At 35.2% G+C, this 18,748-nt stretch overlaps 1 protein-coding gene across 1 annotated transcript; it reads right to left on the bottom strand.

The window, feature by feature from the left end:
* Nucleotides 1–16,680: 16,680 nt before the first annotated feature.
* LOC120003834 (zinc-finger homeodomain protein 4-like) lies at nucleotides 16,681–18,439 on the bottom strand. The gene has a single exon (XM_038852947.1). The coding sequence runs from the start codon at nucleotides 17,687–17,689 to the stop codon at nucleotides 16,832–16,834; it is 858 nt and encodes a 285-aa protein (XP_038708875.1). The 5' UTR covers nucleotides 17,690–18,439; the 3' UTR covers nucleotides 16,681–16,831.
* Between the last annotated feature and the right edge of the window lie 309 nt (nucleotides 18,440–18,748).

Here is an 18,748-nt window from a genome sequence, read left to right as displayed (position 1 = left end):
AAATAGGAATTAAGTCCAATTACCATAGGGAAGTGATTCTCCTAATTGATACAGAACTCGACTTTCGATACACTTCTCCTTATGGAAACTGAACTTAATTGATTGAGAGAGTTGTCATTGACTTCTAACACATGATTCGAGTGCCCCGTAATCTCCCAAGATTTGTTCCTTGTCTTGAGTACCAAGAATGGTAACTTGAGGTATCAAATCTTCTAATTTCGTATATAATTTCTGCACTGAACCACTGATGCTAAAACTGATGCAACTTCCTCTAGGGAACTCCAAATCACAAACCGTAAAATTCTATGGAAACTAGACTTCTAGATCTTTCCAACGGTATATCACTCGTTGTCCAATTCCTCCTGAGCACGTCCAGTTTATTCCGTGAAATTGACGAATCTGTTTAGGAACCTGACTTGGCTTCAAAATTGTGAACATATTCATCTTTTCTTATTTCACCATATTTTTGCCTCTTTAGCTCTCAATCACCATTAGGGACGTATTCCTTCAAAACTTACACAAAACACATCAAAACAACCAATTTCACAAAGGAAACTAGTGCAAAGTATAGGAATAAGGGATGTAAAATGTGCATAAATATGTGTTATCACTCAAGATTCAACTTAGGAGGAGTGAAACCAAGGGGATAAGCCAATTTGTGTAAATCAGGAAGTAACTCGACAGGCCTCGAATAAAGGGAGATGTTAGGAATCGACATTTCGAAACTCCTCGCCGGGAGATCAGATGGAAGATCAGCACCCGATAATCTCAACTCCTTTTCAATTAGAGCTCTCAGAGGTGAAACCGGATGAACAGGATCTTTTCCTTCTCTTCTCACGGTCTCCTCTCTCACTTCATCATCAGGAACCTGAATGATGTCATCGGCCTCCTTGCTCAATCCCGCACTTTCACCTACTGGAGAAGGAGGCGATACCCTGATTTTCTTTTTCCTCATAAGTTTCATCTATGTCACCCTCAGGAACTTCAGAAGTTTCAGTTACTTCAGCAATTGTTCCTAGCTCGCTGTGAAGTCCCAAGATATATTCATGTTTTCTCTTCGTCCTCTTCTCCTTAGAACTTTTCTGCACTTTCTTCTTTTCAGCAATCTCCTTAAGACTCAAAGGAACGATTACTCTTGGAGCCATGTGGGGTCCTGTGAAAAATTGAAAAGAAATTAGTAGAAATAAGAAACAAAATCAAAATCATAAATATTTCATTAACTTACTTTCAAAAAGATACTTTGAGGAAACGAATTTCCAATCTCTTTCAGAACGAGGAACTGACTTTAAAAATAACTGGCAATTCCTCTGAGCCTCCTTAGTAATAGTTGTCTTAGGAGATTTTCCTGCCATTAAAAGATAAATGTTCATAAAAGAATTAAATAAAAGTAAAGGAAAACTTAATTAATTATACCTTGAATTGTCCAAGAACTAGGAATAGCATCATCATCTTCCAAAAGAATTTCCTTTTTCACTAAGAAATATCTCTTTTGCCAGTTATGATCACTGGACGTCGTCCCAACAATCAAATTTTCCTTATCCTTCTTCGACAACATATATCTACCTACATCCTTTTTGTTTTCTTGCCAAGAGTAAGCAGCAAGAAATTCATGAAGACCAAAAGTAAGACCGTATTTTGCACTTAAAACTTCAAGAGATAGCAAAATACGCCAAGAATTAGGTATAAGTTGACAGGGGGCAACTCAAAAAAATTTTAGCACAGACTTAATTAAAGGTACTAAAGGAACCTTAATCCACACCTTAATGATATAGCATATACTACAGTCCATCCAGGAAATTCATAAGAAGCTGATTCGCTAGAACCAGGAATTCACATTCCTATTTCCTGTGGAATTCTAAATTCAACCCTAATACTATCTAAATCCTCTTCCATTAATACAGAAGCAGGATCCTTGTCTACTATAACCTCATCCTCCAAAACTTTTTGAGTCTTACTTTTTGAACAAGTACTTGGTAAAAAGCTAACCTTAGATGAACTAATCATCCTTTGACCCGATACTCCTTCAGATTCAGAGTAAGACGAAACCCTAAGATTAGTGGATTGATCTCCTAGTTCTTTTTCTGGTATATCACCTTCAGGAAACTCATCCTGAGTATCTATAACAGCCGGACTTTCATTCGGAATGATTGAGGGACCGAAATTAGATTCGTCTCTTTCATTCTCTCTCTCAAATCTATCGATGAATTCTTCAGAGGAACCAAGCCAAGCCATAATCGAAAATTCAAAAAAGAAAAAGTCAAGAAACGTACCGAAAGTCGAACCGTGTCTTGGAAGTTTTAAGATAGCGGGTGGTTACAGTAAACCCATTAAAAAACCCCCAAGGACTAAATAGTAAATTCAAAATTCAAAAGTTAAAACTCCTCGGAAATCATTCTTCCACGAATTAATCAAAGCCGTTCGATCAAAAGTAACTTCTCGATAAGTGACGAAAATGGCGGCGCTACATCATGTCACTAAAAGACTAGTAAGAATCGAAATACGATTCAACTTCTAAAGTTGCGCTCTTTTTCCTATAAATATACTGGAGAAAACCCAAAGAAACACCACTTCCAAAACAAAAAACCTCTACAGTCATGAGTTCCTCCAAGCTTCCTATCGAGCCTGAGTACCGAAAAGTAATGTCCAAACCAACCAAGTCAGATGAAGGACCATCTAAAGTGGCAGAAGAATTTCAACAGTTGAAGTTATACCCCGATGGGTATGATCCTTATCAACACGTCTCCGATCTGCAAGATCTGCTGATACGTTTGGATAAAGATTTCAATGAAGCAGAAAGAAGGATAATAGAGCTTACCCGAGCCTACAAATTGGCTGGGAGGTCACTTTATCGGCTTCGAGACATGTCAGAAAATGCTGCTATGAAAGATGATCCTGAAAAGCTACGACAGGCTTTACAAAACATCAATCTTTTTATGAAGAATAATCTAGTTAGAATGCATCATGCCTTATGGCCAAGACCTTAAAAGCTTGAGCAATTTTAACTATTTATAAATACTATTCCATGTCTATCTCTGCCAAAGATAAAGTTCTTAGACAAACCAAGAATCTCCTCTTTACATTCCAAATATTCAATTTCTGTCAAAGATGAAACCTTTAGGTGAAGTAAAAATCTCACTGGTAAAAGATAAAGCTTTATTAGAGGGAGACAAAGCTTTATTAGGGGAAGACGAAGCTTTATTAGAGGAAGACAAAGCTTCCCAAAAATTCCAAAAATAATTCAACTCCAATAAATATCAATTCTGATCAGTTAACCCTCGAGCAAACCAAAAGGCGTTCTAACTCCTCGAGAAAAGACGTGGAGTAATGTCGCAACCGTCCATTTCCCCATTATCTATTACAACTTCCAAGGAAAATGTAACTTCCTTCATATTCCATTCGTATAAATATTCAAAAGAAAGAATTAGCATAAACCAATATTTTCCTCAAGAAATCTTCAAGGATGGATACTCCTAACTCTCCACCTACGAAAAGATCTAGAACCGTTGAAGGCTCTACTTCTAAAGAAGATGAAGATGGAAATGATCCTAGATTCAACCTCTCCCCTGTAAGAGAAGATGTATACGAGGACGATCATCAGAAAACCATTGAATCTCTACAAAAACCTCTGACGGAAACCAAAAGGAGACTTGAGAAAGCAACTGATAAAGTTCAAGACTACAGAAGACAACTTATGGTCTCAAAATACGCCATACAAGGCGTTTGATATATGTCATGGGGCCTACAAGCAAGAAGTCATGATCCAGATAAATTGCACGAAGCAATCACTGAGATCACAATACAACTTGGTTCTGTTGTAGATGGGATAGACAGTGTTCTTTACACCCTAGAATAAAATTCCTGTCCATTTTCCTTTTTTCCAAATTTATTTCAGGAAAATTTCTACGAAATTCCATTTTATTTCCAACAAATATAAAAGGCTGAATATTTGAATTGTTTATTCCGAAATACGAAAAGACACCATGGTCTCTAAAAAGCGGTGCAACCGTTTAGCTTCTCCACATTTTTCAGGAATAACTGCTTCTTTGAACGTGAACCTTTCATCTTTAAATACACGACGATAAGAAGGAGAAGACATTCCTGTTTCCTTCCAAAAAATCTCTCAAACATTCAGGAAGATGAGTTCTTCTGATTCCACTCCTGCAAAAAGAGCATTGGATGAGAAAGAAAATCTCATTCCTTCAAAACGGGCAAGAAACGAAGACCCTTCATCTTCAAAAAAGGCAGAGGCCAAAGGAGAAGGTTCCACATCTCGAAACAACGACGAACCAGACGATTCAGTCGTTGAAATATTTGTAGTATCTGAAGAACTGTACGAAGAAAATCCTCAAAACTCCATCGAAGGATTAAAAGGACTTCTTGAAGAAGCCGAAAGAAATCTGCAAAACGAGTACGAACGAAACCAATCTTATACGAATGTGCTTCGAGCGGCCAGAGATGCGCTGAACAGAGTTCGCGATAACGCTTGGGGTCATTCTCGAAATCAAAACGTTTATCGATTACAAGAATCTCTTTTAGATCTTGCAGCCCATGTTGGGAATGCAATGAATATCATAAATGATGTTATTCGTACCTGGGCTCGTTAAGAGTTATAACATTGCATATTTAATCCCATGTATGAAGTATTTATGTTTTATTTTGACAAAGATATTCTCATTGTTAATCTCATTGCGCTGAAATTGCAATTCCAGAAATACTTCAACAGTCAAAAAATGCAAAAATTGCAAACAGAGATGATGAGACGAAGAGCTTTGAAGAAGACGCAACCCCAAGCAAAATATTTTTACGTTTAAATCAAACTTAAAAATAGGGGGTAAAGTGTAGGGGTCAAAGTCAACCTTAACAAATTATATGGGTCATGTTCAACCCAACAACAACATAAAAGCCCAACAGAGGCTAGGGCCCCGAAGCCCAACAACATAAAACAGACCGGAACTTACAGTCCAAAAAATGACTTGGTCTTATCAAGGTAGTACAAAGCCGATGTAAATAAGGCCGAACCAATAACTAAGGGATGAAGCCGAAGATAAGGCAGTTCCTCGTTAAATGGTGACAGTCGAAACTATTGCAAACTACTACAAACTCCTCCAAACTACCGTAAACTCCTCCAAACTGCTATGAACTTCTCTAACTGCCACAACTGCTGGTAACTGCTCAAGAAAAGCATAAAAGGAGTTCATTAGGAGGGTGGAAGGGGATTCGGATTGGGATTTTCTTACTCGCACTGTATTCACAAGTGATAAATAAAAATACCATATCATTCTGCACCGTGGACCTAGGCTAAAAGCCGAACCACGTAAAATCTCTCTGTTTTGTCTTGCATTTGCCCATTCATTCTCCACAATTCGATTGTCGATAATTTACATCAACACTTACCAAAAAGAGATATCATTGTTTGCTATGTTTTTTTATCTTTGGGGTGTATTTCATAAATGTGTCAGTTTTTGATTATTTGGGATGTAGTTAGTTATTTTTCAATTTCTTTGGGGTGTAGTTGTAAAAAAGTTGGGTGCAAATAAAACTCACCAAAAGAAAATGGTGAGTTAATTGGGCCAAACTTTTTTTTGGGTTTTGAATTAGGTTCATTGAAAAAAGTTATGTTATGAAACATTTAAATATGGATGACCTACATGAATAAATATGACAAAGAGAGAGTGTTACGAATTATTTGTGAATGTCCCACAGCAGCTACGTTAAACGCAATAACGCATGACTGTATTATGACATGCAATTTAGTCTTCAATATGTAATTTATGCTCCAACTACATTTGATATCATTTTGTATATACAACCATGTGACTGTAATTTTTAAAGGATGCACAAAAAAAGTGATAACTGATCGATACTTTTTATTGCAAGAAATACTTACAACTCAATACCAACGGGTTTATCCCACTCGCAAGTGTCTGTGCCGAAGACAGTAAATGGTGAATCGGGTCGAATCCACGAAGACTGTATTAATTACCAACTCTAACTACTGACAATAGTGCAAAATAAGTATTAACTACTTCAAATAGCAACTAACAATAAAATTGAACTAAATATCAATGGATGAAAACTAGCTTGGGTTTGGCTTGCCAACTACCTCCACCTATGCACACAGCTTAATATGCAATCACACAATTTAAAAGTTTAACAATGTCAATTGAAAGGCCTTGGTCCAACTACAGTCAATTAGATTTCCCTAAACAACGATCCTGACTTTGGTCCAGTTGCAAGATCTTTTCTTATTGAAGGAGTCTTGGTTGGTCTATCCTGAGAATTTCCTAAGACAAGCATAAGCACTAGGAAATCGACAGTTGCACAATCTAGGATAATGGTCTATTACCCAATCAATTATGTCCTATGTTCCCAAAACTTGGATCTTACGCAAGTTCTTGTTACTTCGTCAAACACCGGGTCATGGTCAGCCAAATATGTTTAACTAACAATTCCTAAAATTATGATGTTGATCAGGCATGTATAACAATAGGAAATAAGCAATCAATCCAGAGAACAAAGAATTAAACTTAGTTTGATTGTCAATTAAATCTGTGCACAAGGTCTATGGTAGAAGAATTACCAAACCCTAGCTAGAAAAGAGTTTAGCTACACATGCTCATAATTCAAATCATATAACTACTCATCAACAATGTTCAAATTAATAGAAGAATTGAAATCTGCCGAAGGAATTGAACTGTCAAGCTTGATGTCTTTTCTCTTCTCCTTCTTGCCGTCAAACTCTCTCCAATATTAGGTCTTTCATTGTGCAGCAAAAAAGTTGTCTTTGTCTCAGCATAACACTGCTTATATAGTCCTTAGCAAGCCCAATTGTCCTTGCCACGTCAGCAACTTAATCACACAAGTCTTATTCCCGCGATCTGCGACCGCAACAGGTTGTCAAACTGGTTACACATTTTGTCCAATGCCAGCTTTATCCTCCAGTAATACCTGTTCATAAAAATATCAATATGGGCAGTATTTTTGCACTAAACATCATAGAAAAATAGTAACTTTAAGCCCATAAAACTAGGTGTATTTTACACCTAACAATAACGAAGTATTCTATCCTATTATTATTCTATTTCAAAATTTTCGATCTAGTAACTTCTAAATTTATTGAAATTTGTAACACGTTATCAACATGAGCCTCTACTATTCTATTGGTATAAAACCTTGCTTGTTCAAACAAGCAAAGTAAGTATTACTCTCATATATTATATTTTCTTACGTTTATCATAACATTATTATTATGTCAACTCTTAAAAAGTTAGATTTCTCAACCCTTGATATCTCAAGGAAGAACTAAACCTATGGGTCTTCATAATACTATAATTGATGGAAATATCAAATCCCAGCAAGATTAGGCAGAAGTACGGATTTTCCTTTATCAGTACCTCTATGAAGATTTAAAATCTGAATACTTCATAGTAAAAGATTCTCTATGATCGTGGAATAATTTAAATGAGATGTTTGAACACTATAGAACTGTCATCCTCCCAAAAACTCGTTACTATTGGATACACTTGAGGCTTCAAGATTATAAATCTGTTAGTGAGTATAAGCTTTATACTACACAAAATTGTCTCACAACTCGAATTATGTCAAGAAACTATTACTAAAGTGGATAAATTGGAAAAGATATATTTCACATTCCATATCTTGGATATAAACCTGCAACAACAGTATCGAAACCACAATTTTACTCAATGTCCACAATTGATATCCATCTTGCTTGTAGTTGAACAGAATAATTGGCTTCTATTGAAAAACCACCAATATCATCTTACTAGCACTGCACCATTTCCTGAAGTGAACGTGGTTGTGTACAATAAGCGTGGCTATGGTGGAAAAAGAGGACAAGGCTTTGGTCATGGCCGTCAAAATCGTGAAGCTAATTATTTTCAATCATACCATCAGAAGAGGTATGATGCTGAAACAAGTAAAAAAAATATCATACCACCAGAAAAAGGTATGATGCGGAACCAAGTCAGAAAAATGAAAAAGGTTTGCAAAACAAACCTCAAAAGGATAATGAAGAGACTAGTTTTCGATGTGGTGCTCAAGGACATTGGTCGCGTACCCATCGCACACCTAGATATCTGGTTGATCTAAACCAAACCTTCATCAAGGGAAAAACAAAAGTTGTGGAAACAAACTTTGTAAATTTTGATGATTTTGAGATGAAATATCTTATAAAAACAAAATATTATATTGGCCTTTAGATCAAACACTTGAATAATGGCATCTTTCTTCATCAAACCACTTATACATTTAGATGATACATTTATCAAAATCATAAAATAACGAAATGGTCCACATGGTGGATGAATAATTCCATATATATCTCCATGAATATGTTATAGGAAGTTAGAAGATTCTACACCTTCCCTAGGGGTAGATGGTCTCACAATTAACTTTTCTTGTGAACAAGCAATACACAAGTGATCTTTAGGTAAGAAACACACAAGTGATCGTTGGGTAAGAAAAACTTCTGGTCTTTTAATGGATGTCCATTTGTATTTCAATTATTCTACGCATTATGGTAGAACTTGGGTGACCAAGACAATCATGCAAAAGTATGGATTTTTGAATGAGAGCACATCTAATGCATCACAATATGTGATTCGGTATATTTTTATACTTGTGTAGTATAATGAAAGTGATATACAAATAATTTGTATTACCTTTGCTTCAGAACTCAAAATGATATTCATTTTTACGAATATCTTTGAAACTTAATAAGTTCATTTTTAATTTAGGAGTGTATAATGCTTTTTCAGTATAGATTTTTATCCCTCCATGTAATATGATATTAGCTATTCCGGAGCCTTCAATCATTTTTTATGTGCCTGAGATAGTATTGCACTACAAGAACATAGTTTATTAGTGATGAATTTAGTGACGAAATTTTTTCCGTCGCTAAAATTATAGTTAGAAATTGAAATTTTTGAAATTTTTGTTGCTAAATGTCATTGTAAGTTTCCGACATTTTGCAATGGAAATGTTAGTCGGTAAAAATTTCATTGCAAATGCCATCGCAAATTGTGGTGCGCAATCCCACCAAAAGTTGTGATGGATTAGCGACGGAAATTAGTGACAGATTTTGCGATGAAAAAGCATTCCATTGCTAATTTAGAGATGGAATTTATAATACGTTGCAAAATTCTAACCTCTGACACATGATCTTAAACTATTTATTTTTCCCGACATCATTTAGCGATGGGATTCGAATTCCGTTGCTAATTTAGTGATAGAACATAATTTTGTCGCAAAATCCATCGCAAATGTAGCAACGGATTATAAAAAAATTTCGTCGCTAAATTCATTTACTATCATAAAAAATTTGTAATTTGAAATGAATTAATTGACAATAAATTCTTTATTATGTTTAAGGTTGGAGGCCCACAAAACATGATTTCCAATGAATTCATACAAAACGTGGCTAAAGGACCGTTGAAGAGAGTTGAGATCTGACATATGTATTATGGGGATGGGAGGGGCTCCAATTCTCACCCAAAAATCATGTTAAATCATGATTTTTTAAATTTTAAAATGACATATTAGAATTTAGGAGTTAGGAATTAGTGTTTAGGGTTTAGAGATTAGGGTTAGGATCTATAATTTAAGGTTCAAGACTTAATTTTTAGTTTTTAGGATTTAGGGTTTATGGTTAAAATTTTAATATTTAGTTTTTTTTAAACAAAATCTACTATATTATAACATTATGAACACGAAAATATTCAATCACACATTTTAATTCATGATTTAATATAGTTTTAATAGAGAATTGGAGCCAATAATTGGAGCTCCCCCTATCCATGTATTATTTCAATGGATATAAATTCGACATTGATGCTAAGAGTGAAGACAAGTAAATAATCAACAGTGATGTATGCATACGGGAGACCGATTATGGACAATCATAAAATGACTATTACGTAATACTAAAGAGTTGTCCAATTGGAATTCCTAGGACTATCTGAAACAAAAATTTATTCTTTTTATTTGTGAGTGGTTCGACCCAACTCCTAATCGAGGTACGCAAATCCATAAACATTATGGATTGATCGATGTTAAACGTAGAGAGAGGTACATGAAGTTTGATCCATTTATAATTGCACAATAAGCGGAGCAAGTATACTTTGAGTTGGAGTAGGAGTTAGAGAAGCACACGACTCGGATGAAATCTGAGCTATTAGATGAAGCCGGTGACTTGTGTCAGTGGATGCAAGATCAACAGCGGAGGATGGAGGAATTTTTTTATCGAATGCAGATGCAATCCCCTATAAACAACACTGAGGATGATCATGCTTCACCTTAATGGGGATTAGATTGTATTTGATAAATATATTGAACCGCCTATTTATAATATTTATTTTTATTACATTTTATTTCTTACACATTTTGATATTATATTTAAATAAATTTAATATTTAAAATTCAGAAAATATTTAGAGACGGAAGTTTAGTTGCAAAACGTGTGGCAAATATAATACTTGTTTAAGTAAAAAGATTCAAAATTCAAAAAATATAATGTCCGTCACAAATATAATCCGTCGCTAAGCGATCACAAAATTCCGTCACCATTTTTCGTCGTAAAGTATTTGCGACGAGGATTTTTGTGATGGACAAATTTCTGTCGCAAACATGATTAGTGACGGAATTTCATTGTTTAGTGACGAAATATTTCATCGCAAAAAACTGTTTTCTTGTAGTATTAACATTTGCTTCAAGAAATGTCATGTATTAGAAATATTTCTCATGTTGAAAGATAGTGTGTTGTTGCACTATCTATCAAACATATGTCTTCATCATTTGAATGACAACCATATAATCCATTGTTGTGATTCATAATTATAAAATCATCAAAAATAACGAAATCATCAAATTTTACGAAGTTTGTTTCCATAATTTTTGTTTTTCCTTTATGGAGGTTTGGTATCGATAAACCATACGCTTAGGCGTACAACAGATACGAGACCAATGTCTTTGATCACCACACTAGAAACAAGTCTCTTCATTACCCTTTTTGGATTTGTTTTGCAAACCTTCATCATTTTTTTGACTTGGTTCAGCATCATCTCTTCTGGTAGTTTGCTTTATTTTTTTTACTTGTTTCAGCATCATGACTCTTCTGGTGATATGGTACCTTAACGATTTTGACAGCCCTGACCACGATCTCATCATCTTCTTCCACCACATCAACATCCACGATTATTATACATAACCATGTTCATTTTAGGGAACGGTGTAGTGCCAGTATGATGAGATTGATGGTTTTTCAAGCTGATTACTCTACTCAACTAAAAATAAGAGGAGATATCAATTGAAAACATTGAGTAAAATTTTGATTTCGATGCTGTTGACTTCAATAATAGTTTCTCCATGTAATTCGAGTTGTGAGACAATTTTGTGTTGTACAGAAGTACTCACCAATTGATTTATAATCCTGTAGACTCAGGTGCATCCAATCATAACGAGCTTTTGAGAGGATAAGGTGTTCAAACCTCTCCTTAAAGTTATTCCGCAATTGCAGAGCATTTTTAACCATGAGGTATTCATATTCTAAATCTTCTTAGAGGTTGTGATGAAGGAATATCATTACTTTTGCCCGATCCTTCTGAAATTCGGTATTTATTTTAATTATAGTATTGTCAAGACTCATAGTTTCAAGATGGATTTTAACATCACCAATCCAGTTGTGTTGTGATTTTTTATTTCTTTCATGGTATTTAGGTTTCTTCACTTATTGGCCTCTAGTGCTCGATACTTCATGTTTTGACAATGATGTCATATATTTCATTGCGTGTTAAATATCTGCTTCATTAAATCATTGTTTGTTGTCTAATCATTGATTCGCAATTTTGTCAAGTTTGATTAAATTCATTTCGGCATTTAGTTAGCCATTCACGGATTTGTATATTGGATTGATGGGAAAAATTGAAATTAAAAATTAATTTGGTAGTGATAATATGATTATCACTCTTTCTGGGGCCTTATAATATTTTTTAAAAAAATATTTTTTTAAACGAGTTTTGCATTATGTTTGGGTGAGTGAGAGATTATTGAATATATAAGCATCATGATATATTGTTGATTGTGTGTTTGGATGGATTGGATTGTGATTGGAAGTTGTGTAAGTAGATGTGGTAGCCATGTTGTTAATTTTTGGCCTTTTACGGTGGTTGTGTTCGCGACACACCATCATGCGACATGATCATTGTCTGGGATTTATCACTTTATTTGTTACCCATGTGGTAGTATGGGGTATTTAAGCGCCACGATCTCTAAGGGTGAATTCGAACTATCATGTGTTACTGATTGAACGTGGATGATTTCTGGCCCTATGCGCATTGGGATGAGATATGTGATTGTATATATATTTGTAAGCTTATATGTCTACATATTGGATGGTGATTGTGGCATGATTCATTTTCATATTGTCTCTACCTTTGTTTTGCATCACTTCGAGTTGATTGCTCTATTTTTTTGGGTTTATGTACCTGCTTGGTCTCTTCAACGTTGGATAGGATATGTATAGATTTTGACACTTGGAGATAGAAGTGTTTGGGTTGTTGATGATGTGGGTGTTCAGGTGTGCTAAGACTTGCTGTCGGTTCAAAATTTTTTGATATGAGATTGCACCAAATATGACCTGCCACCTATTAAGCTGTTTGTAATATGGTAATACAAAATTATTGGTTCGAGATTGTCTAGAAAAGGACTTAGAATTTATCTTGTTCCAAAGAAGAAAAGCAGGAGATAGAAAACTAACACCAAAATGAAAGAACTTTTATCAACAAAATGAAAAACAGCACATTATTAAAATGCATCTGAAATTTTATTAAAAGGGAATGCATCCTGGAATATATTAAGGGGCGTGTTTTACAGGCTAAAATAAAACCATTGTCATGGAGGCTACAGACACAAAGTCTTGAAAAGTAGATAACTAGGTTAAGGAAAATTGACAAGAGTCATTACTACGAAAATAGTAAAGTTTGTAGACATGGAGTTTGTGTTTGGCACGAGATGAGTATGAATATCTCTTATTCTTCTTCTTATAGTTTTCTTATTAATCATGGTTGTCTTCATTCCTTGTTTCTTTGGCACGATCTTGACATGTGCATACGTGGTGGATCATGGGAAACTTCCTTCTTTCTTATTACTTGAGTTGTTGTATCAAACCTCTTCATAACCGCAACATCCTCAAAGTAATGGGAATTGTAGTTGGAAACATGTCTAAGGAAAATTGGGGACATATAGTCTCCAAACTCCGAAATCTCCTGAGCTTCCTCAGTGCTTATCCAGCTAAAATCTCATTTTCATCTAACAAACTGTTTTAAAATAGAATAAAATTGTTCTGGCAATACATCCTTGTTTGTAACCTTTCAGGCATAACTCCTCAAACAGCCCTGGTTTTAAACGTTAAGTCATGGTGGAGCAAAGAAAAAGCTCCATATGTAAAGGAGCCCCAAGACCCAACCTGGTGCAATAGGCTAGGGATTTTTTCCTAGTCTTCAAATCACGTTTGGAGATGGTTATCGGCAAATTGGATATCATGAAGACCAACTTTGTTATAGTATCATAGTTATTATGTGATAGTTTATTTTTGCTTGATTTAATTATACTTTTTACTTACTGTATCCGAAAGATTATATCCACACCAAGATAGAAGGTGATTCTGGAAGACGTTTAGAAGGATGAAAATCACGCCATAATTCCTAAGGATTTGGTGTCTATATATGAGGTATATGGCATTTATCTAGAGGTCAGACTTTTTGAACATCTTTCAGAATCACCTTCTGTCTTGGTGTTGACATAGACAATTGACATACATTGACTGAAAACATATACTCCCTCCGTCCCATTTTAATTGTCCCCTTCAATTTTACACACAGTTTAAGAAAGTGCATTACTCCTCTTCAATTTGACATTTATACCCTCATTTATTGAGTTGGTTGTTGAGCTCTTCTAGCTTTTCAATTTAAGGATAAATAAGGGTAAGATGGGAAAAATGGATGAAATTAGTTTTAATTAATTGAAATGGGCAATTCATTTTGGGACATCCCAAAAAGGAATAGAGGACAATTAAAATGGGACGGAGGGAGTATGTTCTTGTATTTGGAGGGAAAGGTTTAGCATCTACTCCCATTGTTGGTTCGGAAACAATGAAATCTACTCATAGACTATTATGGAGTTTAAGGTGGATGTACATATTGCTATAAGTCTTGCATTGGTTGAAGAACTTATCTAAATTCTTGGGAATTACATTGAAAAACTTATTGATTCTTTTGGAGAGTCCACTGACAAGCTTGTTGCATGTTATTTGCTATTTGATTCATGATTGTAAATTCTTGACACTCAATGTCCCACCGAGCATGGCAAAAATATGTTGGTGGTCTTCTCCTTAGGGGCAAGAGAATTGTCGATTCTGGCTCTTGGGATACGGAGTTTGACTATATAGGGTTTGAGCGTGCTAGGACTTGCTCAGTTCAAAGAATTTGATATGGGATTTGCGCAACAATCTGACCTATCACCAAACAAGCTAAGTAGTTTGAGAACAAAAAACTACATGTTCGAGGGTGCCTCCTTGAAAAGCACTTAAAATTTATTGAGCGTCAAGTGAGAAAATCATGAGATAGAAGGCAAACACCAGAGTGAAAGTACTTCTATTGAGATAAATGAAAATAACACATCATTGGAATGGATTAGAGTTTTCAATAGGAATACATCCTAGAATATATGAAATGCGTGTTTTACAAGCTAAATCAACATAATATCCACAGAGGCTACAACCATGGAGGCTTGAAAAGGAAATAAATTTGGCTAAAAGTAGTTGACAAAGTCATGCTAAGTAAATGATAAAGTTTAGAGATGCAAAGTATGTGTTTAACACTGGGTGGTTGCAAATTCTACTTCTTCTTCCTAGAGTCTTCTTGGTCTTCATGATGGTAGTCACCTCATGAGTTCTAGGCATAATCTTGCCATGTTATGATGTGGTAGATCATAAAAAATTGCTTGTTGGCTTGCTGCTTAGGTTACTGGCCTTAATTCCCAATAACCTTTGTGCCTTCATGGTGTGTGGACTAATGGTGATGGATCCATATTGTGATCTTCATTCATATAGGTTGTTGAGGCATAAAGAATATGTACCTCGTCCCACTCCCTGAAAGGTAGGCTTCATATATGTTGTTAACGAATTTAAGCAGGCGGTTGTTACTTTTGGTAGATGATCGTGGCTTGATTCTCAAAGTGCAGGAGGAAGTTATTCCAATCTCTGGTCGACGTGCAATGGCTGAAAATGTGTCAAAGACAAATTAAAAGCTTGAGGGTATCAAACTCCATGAACTTGTAAACTGTCTTGAGATTATCTAGCTGAAATCTCGTTCATTAGCTAACAAACTATTTGAAAATAGAAGAAAACGACATTGATAATAAATCCCTAGATTTTAACGTCCTCGTATAGTACTCTTTCAGACACCCTAATTTTCAGTAAGATCTCAACTTAGATAAAATCACAATTCCTGCAAAATGAACGACTGATCAGCCATAAAACCTCTTTGCCCTACCACATGTCACATGACGATTGGTTAGAATGTCCAATGGTTTGTGCATGCTGCCACATGTCACCATATGACTGGCGGTCATATTTGGTACAAGCGGTATGACAATTGGGAATTTATTTATTTATTACAAGGTGCATTAGATTAAGATTTCAGAAGCCTACAAATTCGGTCCAAAATTCCTTTCTTTTGGGCCCCAAAAAGATTCCTGCATTCGGCTAGCACTGTGGGCTATACATAGGCCCATGACTAGCTTGTCATCTCATGTCATGTCAGAAATTATGCATTAAAATTTGCTTCAAACATATTAAATATGGGCGCAGAAGGTCATGCTTCCTGCTTTTTTTAAGTTGGCGACTCTGGGTCAAATTGTGCGAGAGGTACTTGTTTTGATGCCAGATTTCCAGTGGAGCAATTCTTTGTAATTATATATTGAGTTTTGATCTAATTTATTTTTTTTATCGGGTATAAAATTTTGTGATGTGAAATTGACGATTCGACTTTAAACCCATATCAATGATTAAATGGTAAATTTATATTTTGTCATTCTGTATTAGAAAAGAAAAATATAACCCACCTACCAAACAATCAGACCAGAATTGTGTAAAATCTGTACACTTCTCATCGTAGAGCCCATATCTTGCCAGCCAAAATTTCATTAAGGAAAGAAAAGGAAAAGTAATAAATGTGGTCACATCTTTGCAATGTACCCACATGGCCATCTAGTCTCTTTGAGTGAAAAAGTAGAAGACTCTTCCTCACACAACAGAATCCAAAGTTTTGGGAAGAAATGACAGATTTACTTTTGAAACCAAGCATTGAATGAATTCACAAACTTTGAATATTTCCTGGTATAAAATTATTTCATTATATTTTTTCCTTTTGCCTTATTAATTAACCAGAGGATTTAATTTCATGCAATTTTGGAATATTAACTACATTAATCTCAAGATTTTGAAAAAATGCAAGAGCAAGTTTAATTAATTTGTAATTATTCTTTCTTCCAATGTAAGACATTCATGCCATATTCCAAGATACAAGAATCATGAACTATAAGAAACCAATACAAATGTGTCTAAACTACAGTAATACACAAGCCCATAATTATTTCAAATACTGAGACAATGCCAAAACCAAAATAATAATAATAATAAAGATAGGGTAGGGAAAGTAAGTACTTAAACCTAACAATATTAATTATAAGGTGGGTTAAGGCAACAAAATAATTAAGAAGGTATAAAGAGAGAATTTTTGTCTTCAATTTAACTCTATGCAGAATAAGTAGTAGTAGCAGCAGCAGTAGCAACAATATTAGTGTTGTTGTCGTTGATCTTCTTTGCAAGATTGTGCTTGTTATTGTGCATCCAAACCTTGAGAACTTCTCTCTTGACTCCAACCTCTTGGCAGAATTGTTGTACAACACTTTCTTCTTGTTTTTGTATTTTCCACCCAACTTTCTCAGCAAAACTCAACATTTTCTCCTTCTGTTCTTGTGTGAACTTTGTCCTGAACCTCTTCTTCACAAGCTGATGATGATGATGATGAGGTTGTCTGCTACCACCACCAATAATATCTTCCTGTTCATCAGATTCTGAAGGCAACATTGACCCAACATTGTTGTTGTAGGACATTATCATTTGGTGTGGTGTTGGTGCTGCTCTTGAGGATATAAAAGTTGGGTACCCAAGAGGAGTTTCATGGCCCAAAAGGTTCTTATGGTGGGGATGCCCAAGAAGAAGTTTCCTTCCTACCCAAGAGGAGGAGGAGGGCTCACCTTCTACTTCTTTTCTGTGGAAGTTTCTGTGGCAATTGCAAGCTGAGCAAGTGAGTGCTTCAATGGTGCCTTCTTCTCCACTTGGCATGAACTCTCCACACCCATCCGTGGAATTTCCTCCCATTGTTGCTGCATGATTCTTCAAGCACTCTCTGTACCTCACAATCTTCTTGTAAGGCACATGATTGTTGTTGGCATGGTCATGATGATGATGGTTTAGGCTTGTGGGTATGGAGGGGCCATTGGAGGAATTAGGAAGATTATGATCATGGTGGTGAATCATGTGGCCAACATCAAATGCTGTGTTTATTGGAATTGGGATGTCTCCTCCTTCTTGACTAGAAAGTTCCATGACCTCTTTTTAGGGTTGTTAATGATGATTTATGTGGGTTTTTTTTTCGGTTTGGTTGTTTGGAGACCAAAAGATGGAGAGAAGAATAGAGTTAACAACTTATACGAACAAGATGGGCCTTAAATGATTGAAATTGGAAGTGGGTTGCTTTCTTAAAATACCTAGGAATTATTTATTTTTAATTTTGTCAAACTTGTCCACTCTTTTAGAAGCACAAAACACACCTAGAAATTTTTTAAAAAAAAAACCATGAATTAATTCCTCTTAATTTCTCTTTCTAATTCGAAAAGAAGGATGACCCACTTCAAAAAATTGAGGAAGATAGAGCTTTAAACTTCTTTATAATCATCACAAGGCTTATTAATCCCTCTAGATCAAAAGGCCATGCAAATCAAACGGAAGAGGTTAGCAAAAACACCACACATTCAATTTCATTCCTCACACATTTCAATTAATTCCTTGAAAGTGAGTGAGTGAGAGAAGGAGAGAATCAACACTCTACAAGAGACTCGTATGACAGATAATGGTGGATTAGATATGAACACTGTTCATATCTAATTGAACACTAGTGAAGAGAGAGCAAGAGGAAGACAAAAAAAACAAAAAAACAAAACAAAACAGGTTTCAAGAAAATTTACTTACTAAATCAACTTCTCTGCGGAAACCACAAGCTTAGACATCATCCACAGCATAAAAGACAGCTTTCGTAAGAGATATAAGGTTTGGAGACAATGCAAAATTTTGAAAGAGAGAGAGAGAGAGGCTTTGGAGGTGAGTTTTGCAAGTGAAGCTAAGCACTAAACAAGAGCTTATAGATAGGAGTGAACGCCAAAAAGGAGAGACTAGAAGAAGAGATTAAAAAAAAGAAAAAGAATATTTTTTTAAAGAAGCAAAAGAGAGGAAAATTAAAACAGTGAGTTTTAATTAAAAAATAAATAAAAGAAAAGAAAAAGTGTGGTTGATTGCTTTGCTTGCACTATTAGGCATCAAGTGTTTACGTGTGTCAGAGATGGTAGTGGAGAGGACAAAGTTAGAGAGAGAGAGAGAGAGAGAACTCAT

This window comes from Tripterygium wilfordii, chromosome 8 (genome assembly GCF_013401445.1).
Source record: "Tripterygium wilfordii isolate XIE 37 chromosome 8, ASM1340144v1, whole genome shotgun sequence".
NCBI lineage: Eukaryota > Viridiplantae > Streptophyta > Magnoliopsida > Celastrales > Celastraceae > Tripterygium > Tripterygium wilfordii.
Note: the sequence above shows the minus strand (reverse complement) of the source record. Positions and strands in the feature narration are given on the sequence as shown.